Source organism: Arachis ipaensis, chromosome B8 (assembly GCF_059453495.1).
Source record: "Arachis ipaensis isolate K30076 ecotype BB chromosome B8, ASM5945349v1, whole genome shotgun sequence".
NCBI lineage: Eukaryota > Viridiplantae > Streptophyta > Magnoliopsida > Fabales > Fabaceae > Arachis > Arachis ipaensis.
This window is the reverse complement of record NC_142443.1, coordinates 66,233,536-66,245,580: the sequence shown is the minus strand read 5'-3', so window position 1 is coordinate 66,245,580 and position 12,045 is coordinate 66,233,536. Positions and strand designations below refer to the sequence as shown.

The window sequence follows — 12,045 nt, the reverse complement described above, 5'->3', positions numbered from 1 at the left end:
GTTGAGCCGCTAGTTCACTTATAATCCAACTTTAAAATTTGGATTTTACGTATGTATTGAAGTAACTTTTATTATGTTTTTTTGGTTTAAATTAAATCTTAAGTTTTTAAAGGCCAAACTAAAACAAAGATTCCATAAAATTTGTCTTTCATATTAGCCAAATAGTAAAAATAGGTATGAATTTTTATTTTATTGTATAACATAAATAAACCAATTCTAATAATATTTTTTCATATATATTCTCGCTTTTGCTCCGCCACATCCCGTTCTCACTTTCTTCTAACCATTTCTAGTTATTTGATTGGAATCAGAAGATAAAAATAAATTATAATAAAAAACAAGTGAAAACAAAACTTATCCTAACTAACATGAAAATAGTTAAAATTAACTATTTATGCTAAGTTAACAATTAATATTATTAATAGTATGTATGTAATACTGAAAATATAGTAATATTAAGAAAGAAAATATAAAACAAATAACATATCTCATTCGAGAACAGAAAACTAAGAATAAAGAATTTAGCTGAAAAGGGCACAATTCGAGTGTCATAGTCGCTATAACATGCAAATCATTTTGCCCTTAGAAAAAATAAAGAACATAAAATAAAATATATTAATGAGTTTTGCTTTACTTAGCGATGAAACTTCATTAATTTGAGTGAACAAGTTCCTCCGATATTTCAAATAAGTCTTCTACAAAAGATTCATCCAAATTTCTGTAGTAGCCCGAATACACGTATATGTGGAAATGAATCTCATATGAGAAAATTTTCAAAGGTATTGGTGAGATAAATTTTGGATGGTTCACCAAACCTGTAAAACTTTGAACTTCTAAAGAATTTTGATCAACAAAAAAATTAAACATGACTAGCCTCCCTAAATCGATGACTAATATTTTATGCATATTTTCTCCAAGAATTTCTGTACTGATATTTCACCCTAAGAAAATCAAGTTTATCATTTTCCAAGGAGTGATTCTTCAAAAAGATATCGGAGTTGGCAAGCCAGAGGGTACCTACTTATTTTTATTCTATCAAAGTGCCCAATTGGCCAATTCAATTCTCATAAAAAAATTTATTAACTTCGTTGCTAATAATGTTTGTTTGATAAAAGGTGCAATCTCTGGTGGCTATTCTCTTTCCGTGACTATAGTGGCTAGAGTCATTGGACTTGTCTCAACTTGATACTTGGAATAGTGGAATGCTTGTTGACCAAGCTTTATGACCTTTTAACAATGACGCATTCATCTCCGAAAGACATTCTAGGTACCAACCCAGAAACGTTACCCCCCATCCCTCCCCATATTTTGGACAGGGCCAAAGACTCGACCCAACCCGCATAACACCCAAAACCCCAACCTTAAGACGTGCATCCCTGACCGTCATGGTGACTTGGTACCCTGCGGCGGTGGTTTGGCTGGAAACATAAGAATGGGAGTCTCTCAAGCAAATTCACAAATGTGAAAGAGTAAAGTAAATGAATCTCTAATATTCGAAGAAGAAGAAGAAGAAGAAAGGGGGTTATGAAGCAGGAGTTCATAGCTGAGGTTCTTCCAATAGCCTGATGGTAGCAGTGACTATCTCATCTGGGTGTCCTCCCTGGTGGTCGAAGATGCAATGATTGCGGTCCTTCCAAACATTCCAAATCAACAATGTGAGGAGTTGTAGTTTTCGATGTCCTCCTATTTGCTGACGCAAGGTTAAGAAAGTTTTCTTCCACCACTCGAAAAAGTTAGAGGTTTGCATGTCAAGTATGAGCTCTTCAATCTCACTTTTTTTCCCACACTGCTTGTGCTTTCTTACATTTGAACAGGCAGTGGATGATTGTTTCAGTTTCGTTCTAGCAGTGACGACAGTCCGAGGGAGTGTTTTGGAACCTCTAATGGATCAAGTGGAATACCAGGAGCCTACCATGAAAACATTTCCAAAGAAATAGTTTGATTTTGTGTGGCAGTGGCAAATTCTAGAGTTGGGACCAAACTAATGATTGGCGCATATATTCGGGACAGAGGTCGATTGTTGCATGAAAGAACAGGTAAGCAATTCGGTACCTAGATGCTACATCATAGCTGTATGAGTTGTTCAAAGTCCATTGAAGCTTGTCGTGGTCATTTGAGAGCGAGATTGATAATATTCTGTGTGCAATTTTTGGTTAAAAATTTTTCATAATAACAACTCTGCCTCCACTGTCCCTTGCTATCTATCAGATTCTTCACAAAGACAAGTTAGGGAATTTAGCAGAGTATTGTTGGGGTTATTCCAAATTTGTAATGGATAAGGAGGAGGAAGCCATGGATCTGCCCGTATGTAGATGGAGTCTCCAGAACCCATCTTCCAGTTGAGGCCTTTTTCCAAAACGCATCTTCTTTCCAACATGCTTTTCCAACTCCAAGATAGTGAGGTACCCGCTTTTGTCCTTAAAATATATCCGTACTTGTAATATCTGCCTTTGTATACCTTTGCAATGAGTGAATTAGGATGAGTAGCTAGTCTCCAAATTTGTTTACCCAGAAAAACAAATTCTGAGCTCTAAGGTCTTTGATGCTGAGACCTCATTCTTTCTTAGGACGAGTCATTTTATCCCAGTTGATTTAAGCCATTTTTCTTTCCAATTCACGTTGCTCTCACCAGAATTGGTTTAAAATACTGTGAATTTCCTAGATAAGATTTTCATGGAGCTTGAAATAAGAGTGTGTGTAAATGTGAATCACTTTTTTCCCGCTCTGAGAAGGGTTTGTCTGCCACCACTAGATAGAAGTAACTTTTTCCATCCCTAAGCCCTTTTAATCACCTTTTCCTTGATGGAACCAAACAGAGCCTTCATGGATTTGTTAATCATCAACGGAAGTCCCAGATACTTATTTTGTGCTCTAATATGGATAATACTAAGCATTGTAGCAATTTATTTCCTGCATGGGACAGGGGTATTATTACTTAAAAAAACCACTGATTTATCTAGATTCACCTTCTGTCCACTAAAACTCTTATAACCATCAAGCAGCTCTATTAATCTTTGACAATTTTCCTCTGAGGCTTTATAAAATAGGATTGAGACATTAGCAAATAGCAAGTGGTTAATTGTAGGGCACCTCCTGTTAATCTAAATACCTTGAATTGGACCATTTTTCTTTGCTTTGTATAGCAAAAAAGATAAACTTTCAGCACAAAAAAGAAATAGATATGGGGATAGAGGATCTCCTTGGTGGATTCCTCTATTTGGTTTAAAAAAACCTAATGGTTGACCTTCCAAAACAACAGAATAAGAAACTGTGGTTATTAATTCTCGCATCTAGCAAATTCAGGTTGCATCAAATCCCATTATTTTCATGATAAACTATATAAATTGTCATTCCACTCTGTTATACGCGTTACTCATGTCCAATTTCATTGCCATTTCATATTCTAAGACTTTCTTCTTATTTTTTAGATAGTGCATATATTCATGAGCGATTAAGATATTGTTAGAAATAAGCCTCCCTTTCATAAAAGCACTTTGGTTAGGGCATATTAGTTTATTGATATAGTTTTGTAATCTATGAACAATGACTTTAGAGATAATCTAGTACATAACTGTAGATAAACTAATAGATCTCATCTGACTCACGTTGGTGGTATCTCGCACTTTCGGAATTAAGCAGATATTAGTGTGGTTGAGACTTTTTAGGATCCTCCCTCCACCAAAGAAGTTTCGAATTTCTTTAATAACGTCTGTACCAGCAATGTCCCAGTAGAACTGAAAGAATTTGGCCATCATACCATCATCACCAGGAGTACTCTGAAGATGAACACTAAAGGACACCCTCTTAACTTTCTCATCCGATACCAGTCTTCGCAACTTTCGGTTCATGCTAGCTGTAACCATAGGTTCAAAGTCTATAAAGAAAGGCACAGGTTCCCCTAGGTAGAGGAGGAAAAAATTCCCTTAAAGTAGTCTTCCGCCACTCGAGCATTGTCAGCATGAAATGTAGCAACCCCTCCTTCATTACCATGAGCTTTTCCAAATTTTATTACGCCTTGTTTGCGTTTTTAATTTTTAGTAAAATAAAGTTGTATTCTGATCACCTTCCTTTGGCCATTTTACCCTGGAATTCTTTTTCCATTAAAGCTTTTAATTAAGATAGGTTCTTTCTAGTTTCAACTCAATTTCATTGATTTCGTGGCCCCATTAATACCTGCATTTCTCATCTCTTCTAACTGTTCTGTGAGCTTGCCTATTAGCTTCTTTAAGTTAAAATTACTGTTTTGCTGCCACTATACAAGCTTATGTCTGCAAACTTTTAATTTTTGAGCTACTCTGAAGATATGAGAGAGCCTTCCACATTAATATTCTAACTTTCTCGAATAATCTCCTACACCTCCTCAGTACCACACATACGTTCTTGAAATTTGAAATGCCTTTTTGATCTTTCTATTTGAGATTTGGAATCTAGCAGGAATGGGACATGGTCAGAACTAATCTCAAACCCACCGGATTTAGGTAGTGCAGCAGCCATTGTCCATTCACTAGTACCCTATCAAACCTTTCTCAAATTAACTCATTCCCTATCCTCCTATTACACTATGTAAAAAGTCTTCTAACCATTCCTATATCTTGCAGATAACATATTAAAATCTATCATAAAAGATACAGGTATGAGTCCTCCTCCCTCTTTTTCATTTTGGCCAGTAATTCAATTAAAGTCTCCAAGGATAGCTATACCACCGTGAAAATACCTTATTTTCTCTGTTAACTCATGGAATTGTCCTGCCTGCACCTATTCATTGCAGCTAAGGTGGAATCCTATTAATCTTCATGTAGTATTCATTGTCGAATCTTCCACCATTGTAACCAGGCACGGACCCACTAACAACAATGAGGGGCACTTGCCTCCACTGTGTTATCAATTATTTTTTAAAAAATATAGTTATATATAATGTACCTCACTTCAAATTTTAAATGACCCCACTACAAATAAACTAAGCCCAATTGTCCAATGTCCCAAATCTACTTTTTTATCTCTCTATCATTTTGATTATTAGTTAACCTAATCAAATTTAGTTCTTTTATCGTCACTCCTTTATTCCCTTAAACCCTTTTATTAGTTTCATATTTTCAACCTTCTTTTTCTATTCCTTATCTACTGGTCATCTTCTCTCATCAAAATTTAAATTTTAAATTATCCAATTTTTTTATATAGCTCTCTATGACTCATTGTATCTTCCAATTTTATTGTTTCTCTTTTTGATATTTTCAATTGCAAATTTTAGTTCAAACAATTATAATTTAGGTATTAATCTAATTTTATATTTTCTTCATGGCTTCATATATTTTATTTTATTCTCAATTTATTCATCCTTATTACTTGTTTTTTTATCTTTTGTTCTATTATATGTACTTATGTTGCATACAAATTTCTAAAGAGAATTGATCAATTTACTAATTTAAAATACATAATTAAACATATGCATAAAATCTTTCATCTGACATTATATCAAAATTAAATTAAAAAATATAACAAATTTAATTATTTTAAAGATAAAGAAAGAAAAAAAATTATAAATTAAGTTTCTATTATTTTATATAAACATACTTTTTATATGCAGGTTTAATTTTTTTAGTATTTATATATAATTCTAATTTTAAATTATAAATACTAGTATATCATTAGGCGTTAATGTGCCAATTGATTCAATCTTTTATTATTAAACGTGAATAAAAATAAATAAAAAATAAAATTAGTTAGGATAACAAATTATCTATAATTTAGTTAAAATATTTTAAGTTCAAATTTTGAAAATAAAAAAAATATTTTTTATAAATTATATATAATGAATAGTATTTTAAGAATAAAAGTGTTCACTAACTTTTTTGAATTTTTATATTTCCATTATATTTTTAGTATAATTAATAATATTTAACAGAATTTATTCTAGTATATATATTTTTTCTTTATTTCTAAAATTTTTTGGGTTGGTCCGGTTGTAGCTATATGAAACTCAGAGCTACTATATATTTGAATTTTACAATCTTCCTTTCAAGCTAGCACCAAACCTCCTACCAAAACAATAGGAGTAACAATGTGCCAATTAACGAATCCACATTATCTGAGCTTTATTTCTACCATTCGAGTTTGGTTTTTGAATAAAATTATGGACCGTCAAAAAACTCCTCAAACCCTGACAGTTCCATATTATTATCTTCCTAGCTCTGGGGGTGTCATTGAATAGCTGACATCTTCTACCATCGACATTTCAGCATCCATACTACCCTCAATACATAACTTCTTCTGTTCAGTCTCATTCTCCTTCTCCTTTATTTGCCTTTTTGTTCCACATAAACTACTTTGCTAGTCTTGTCGTTACCTGGCCATACCTTTCAGTCATATATGTAAATCTATATAAATTTGTCTTTTTATTATATAATTTACTTATTATAATTCTTAAATATGATGATTATCCATTATATTTTAATTTATGTGAATTTATTTTTTAATAATAACAAGACCAGATGTAAAAATGCTAATTCAAGTTTAAAATTTTCATTTTAGATAAGGGCACAATTCGAGTGCCATAGTCACTAGAACATGCAAACACTACTAGAAAAAACGTTTTTTTCGACGCTAAAAATCGACGGCTATTTCTGCCGTCGATATTTATCGACGGCTTGCTGTCGTTATTGCTAGAAAAAAATAATTAAAAATAAAATATTAAAATCGACGGCCAGGTCGTCGATAATGTTATGATACATAATATTATCGTCATATTATCGACGAACTTGGGGCTGAAAATAATTTTATTTTAAAATCGACGAAAACGGCGTTGATTTTATTAATTAAAATATCGACAACAATTGCCGTCGATAAATTTTAACAGTCTAGATCGTTTTCTAAAACCAAATAAACGGTATAGATTTAATATATAAAATAGACGCATTGAGTGTCGATTGTTTTTAATTTAAAATTGACAAATCTGCCGTCGATTTTTATCATTAAAAAAAACTTACCCAAAACACTTCCCGCGTCCAGAGAATTCAGAAACACAATTTTCTTTTACCCCAAAATCCCCATTTCAGCACCAACCCACGTCATTCTCCACTGCCGTCGCCGCTCCGTCACGGTTGCTTTGCCGGCGCTCCTCAACACACACTCTCTCTCAACCATAAACCCTACTCCGACGCCTTACTCAAACCAAGGGTTTTCAGCGAGGTAGAACTCCAGCGAGGGTCAGTTTCCATTCTTTCTTCTTTGTTTAGGGTTTATTCATAAGTTATTCGATTGAACATGCATTTGATAAGAATTGAATGTTGTCAAGGATGACAGGCAGGAGCACGTAATTTGAAAACCCTTATCGTCGCTGGTTCCGAAGTTCCCTTCGCCATTGTCGCTGGTTCTACTTGCCGTCACTGCTAGCTTGTGCTTATCCAATGGCCTGGTGAGGGTGAGTTACCTGCTCCCCTGCTTGTGTTTGGATTCTTCCCTACTCCTCTGCTCCCCTACTTAGCTAATTAATTTGTTGATTTGGGGTTTCATATTTTAGATAATTAGTTTGTTGATTGGTTTTTAATGGATGATTTAGTAATTAGGTTTTAAATTTAGATTTTTAATTTAGTTTGTTTATTGATTGACAAAACATATGGAGGGAGGGAATTTGTAATGCTGAACTGAACACCCAATAATTGTTGCAGTTATCTCAGTTGTTGATATTTTGCTAAAAATGTGCTAGGAATTTAAGATTTTGACCCAAAAACTAGCATGCACAGTAGTTAGATCGACTAGTAAATACTAAATATTAGTAGGCTAATATCTCTCTCTTGATTAAGTTTAAGTTTTCAATTTGGTTAGCAAATATTCTTTGATTCTCTCTCTGTATCTATCTTATGATTTGGAAACACCAAACCAAACCAAACCATTATAACAGTTTTGCAAAATCGAAAGAAGCAGATGGTACAATAATACTCAGAAAAATCAAGCAAAAATAAAAGCTAAGAGACTGAAATTGGTATAATAAAGCTGATTCACTTCTTCTAACATTATATGATGTCTTAATTTTTTGATAACTTTTTACCTCTCCTCTGGCTAATGCTTATCTTGTTTCTCTATTGAAAATTAAGAATAAAATGCATGGCTGAGTTTGAGTAGTAACTTATGTAAGGAAACCTGTGATTTCTGGAATTTGAGTTTGTTTTGTTTGCAGCTCATCTCAGCTCCTGGAGACTCTTCCACTTTCAAATGTAAGAATATTTATTCCTTCACTCCATTTGAGACTTTCTTAATTGCTTCTCTAGTATAATACTCTCCCTAGCTAGGTCTATAATATTTAGATAAGTAATATGATATGGTATCATAAAATGTTTCTTAATCTTATAATATGATATGGTGCAGATAAAATGGATTTGCCCAACTGCTCCTACCCGTCCTGTGGCCATACTTGGTGGCTTTTTTTGCACTGTATGTAATCACAAATCCTTATCTACTGCACACTACATAAAGTCGCGACACTGTAACACTGCAAAAGCTTTTCTTGCCTTAGACTCTTCATACAGATGGGCGCTTAGTGGCACTCCCCTGCAGAACCGTGTTGGAGAGCTGTATTCTCTGGTAACACTAGAATCTTTTTGGGCTACCATCTATTTTGCTTTTTTTATATAATTTATCAAGGAAAAACTCCTCCTATAAGCTGTTTGGTGGAAGACTGAAAGCTAAGTTTTATATCTCATCATGGATATAATTCACGTAGAATGCCATTATGCAGGTTCAGTTTCTACAAATAGTTCCTTATTCCTATTGTAGCTCCTAATCTAGCAGAATCTTGTGGGGAAAGACAAACCACATCTAATAGTACCCAAGATGCTCAGGGTCAAGGAACATCCACTGCCACTGGTCACTCCAGCACGAGTGCTCCCAAGCTTAGATATGATGGTGCCAAATGGTTTGTTATTTGCTTTAAATTTTATGAATAACATGTCTCATTTTTACTAAGTAATATGTCTTTATCATTTTTTTTTATGTAGTTGGCACCCACCTAAGCCTGGATTGAAGCGTATCTCTCAGGTTTTTAAAGAAAACTACAACAAGCCTTGGCTGAGTTTTGATGAGGCAGATGATGATACTCGAAAAATATGGTGGACTGAGTGGAGGGTAAATTTTATCTTCCTTGTTTATATCTCATAGAATATTATACTGTCCCCTTATGTTCTATATATTCTGCCTTCTTGCATCTACTTTGGCTTTGCTCATTATGTATGATATGTTGATATCTTTGTTTTATATTCTTATTTTTTAGCTTAATGTTCAATGTCCAATAGAATGATAAAAAAAACAAGTTAATGAATATGGGCATGCAGTTAGAGAAAGATAGAAAGGGGGAAAGGGTCCTATTTGTTTATTGAGTTTTGTTCATAGAAATGATTAGGCATACCCATTCACATCTGATTAATAGTTCTTAAAACCAAAACTGGATTCTTATTTCTTTGTTGTTCTACTAAACTTTTTTTTCACTTCTAAATTAGATCAAATGTGGTGTTACTTGTGGGTGTAGGGTTTTAGCTTTTGTATCTTACTATTAAGATTATAAGACTGTATATTAAATTGCTTCAATACATTAAATTCTCCTTAAATTTGATGAAATTACAGCAGAGTCCTTTATTTAGTTATGGGATTAAATTAGATGACTTTTGAGAGGGGAAAAAAATAAATAGGTATCCACAATGCAAAATTGCAAATTCAAGTAAATAATGATAATTGGATATATTCAAATAGTGCAGAGTGACATTTGCTGTGTTATAATTGGATATATTCAAATAATGATAATTGGATATATTCAAAGCCTTTAACTAACTGATTACTATTTTGAATTTGTGGCTCTTGCTAATAGAACTATCATAGACCCTCTTGCTAATAGAACTTTTCTTCTTCTATCACTAAAAAAGTAATCTTAGCTTTTATGGTATGTGATATACTACTAGTAGTATACTTACTAGTTACTTTGGCAGTGTTTTTGTCTCAACAATTTTAACATTTATTTTAAGTGATATTGTAAAATGTGATTTTTTTATTCCAATGATTTAAACTACCATACCTAAGTCTCATTATTGATACGGAAGGGGATTTTTTTAAAATAGAAATGCTTTGACATTATTGATACGGAAGAGGATGATATCTATCAAGCTTGGAGGTTTAGGGCTGCCAAGCTCTTGCGAGGTATGCTCCATGCCATTCGCAAAAAAGGTGCCCGTCCATATTGGATCCCACCAGAAGTTCTCGGTGAATTGATGAGACATTGGGACACTGATGCCTATAGACAATTACAGGCGAGAAATACAGCTGCCAGGAAATCGACTCGAGGTACTTCCCTTCACACTGCAGGAGGCACCACTTTTCCAGAAGCGAGGTTACGCTTGGTAAGTTGTTTATAGACAATCTTTACTATGATATTTGCTGTTCTGTGAATGGTGACAGTTGCAAAAATATAGAATTTTATACAGATTCAAAATTTTATGTGCATTTTCAATATTTGTGAAGTTTTGATTGTCTATGTGTGGCTTCTTTTGACTGGTTTCTTAATATACTACCATTGGAGAGCTTCTAAAGATCAAATATTGAGCCCTTCTTTTGGTTTTGGAGAAGAAAAGTAGCTGGTTGGCCCTACTAGCTATGCAAAAGTAGTAGTAGTACACTAAATTACTCCTTCGTGATATAACATTTGCTGCACTTGTAGTAGTAGTACACTAAATTCCCTTTTTAGAGTTGTTCATATACACATATAATTTGAACATTAACGATAGATAAAACCAATCATTAAATCAGAATGATAATAATTTAGAATAAAAGTACATCCCAAAATAATAGTGTTAATTGGTTGAAATGAAAAAAGAAATGAATTAATTGATATTATAGTGAGAAATTAGAGAAAGAGAAAGAGAATCTAATATATAAACTCTGAAAAGCACGTCCCATAGTTGGGTTGGAAGTGGACTAGGCTTTTAAGATGAATGTCCCGTGAGCACCAGTTATAGTCATGTTATGTGAATTCAATTGTTTATTTGCTTTCAGCCACATCAATTCTCTGTTGCGTGATGTTTTCTTGATGTCAAAGATCAATGAAAGTTTATTCTTTAAAATTAAAGTTATTCAATTGATTCCTTACTTTTTTATGAATAACCTAACATAGGTAGCCTTATATTCTATATTTTTACATGTATTTTCTCCATGTCACTTCCTCCTCGTATTCACAAAGCCGTCCTCCCTAGTAGTAATAATATGAAGTTATGAATTCAATTTATAATCTGTTTTGATTCCAACTTGTATCATCCCATTCACGTTAATAAGTTCATCTTCAAATAATATATTATATATAAATGTGAAAAGGTGCATAGTAATGTATTAGAATTTTCATTTACACATATTCCTTAATTATCATAATTTCTTTCAGTTGAATCAAATTCGCTAAATTCTAATACTACACTGCTTTTATGTTTCACACATACACACACAAAAAATCTATAACAACCACCTGGATAGTGATCACTAATTAAATATAATGAGTAGATAAAAATATAAGATAATATCATCATGTTCAACACAGGTACACATACACTTGTATTTTGTTATATTTTATTTAATTTATTATATATATGTTCCATGTCTTTATAAGATTTGTCACTAATTAGGAATAAGATACTCCATAACAACCTTACATATGCAGATCAACCATAGTGCTCAATGCAGTCTGACATTTTTTATATTATAATTTGCCAACATCAGGTACAACACAATTATTTGCCAAACATTATAAAAGGATACAATTTACCAAAAAAACTAGAAAAGGATAAGGAACATGATGGCAGCCAACACTCATACTAATTTTTCAGCCACATCCCATATTTGTTGATAAAAATATAGAATATAAGGCTACCTATGTTAGGTTATTCATAAAAAAGTAAGGAATCAATTGAATAACTTTAATTTTAAAGAATAAACTTTCATACTAAATTTTCAGCCACATCCCATATTTGTTGATAATTTGGTTACATTATGTAAAATCATTCGCTTGGAAGACCATCACGT

The 12,045-nt window shown here is 32.9% G+C and overlaps 1 protein-coding gene across 1 annotated transcript; it reads left to right on the top strand.

Moving 5' to 3' along the window:
- The first annotated feature begins 7,292 nt into the window (after positions 1-7,292).
- On the top strand, positions 7,293-10,394 carry LOC107611125 (uncharacterized). The gene is made up of 6 exons (XM_088495612.1): positions 7,293-7,309; positions 8,174-8,210; positions 8,362-8,577; positions 8,751-8,908; positions 8,991-9,117; positions 10,101-10,394. Exons 1-6 carry the CDS (start codon positions 7,293-7,295, stop codon positions 10,392-10,394), a joined length of 849 nt encoding a protein of 282 aa, XP_088351738.1.
- Positions 10,395-12,045: the final 1,651 nt, after the last annotated feature.

What these genes read in the sequence shown, in the direction of transcription:
- LOC107611125 (XM_088495612.1), top strand. An exon ending in AGACTCTTCCACTTTCAAAT is followed by an intron (nt 8,211 to 8,361) that starts GTAAGAATATTT and finishes GATATGGTGCAG; the next exon opens with ATAAAATGGATTTGCCCAAC. An exon ending in AGATATGATGGTGCCAAATG is followed by an intron (nt 8,909 to 8,990) that starts GTTTGTTATTTG and finishes TTTTTTATGTAG; the next exon opens with TTGGCACCCACCTAAGCCTG.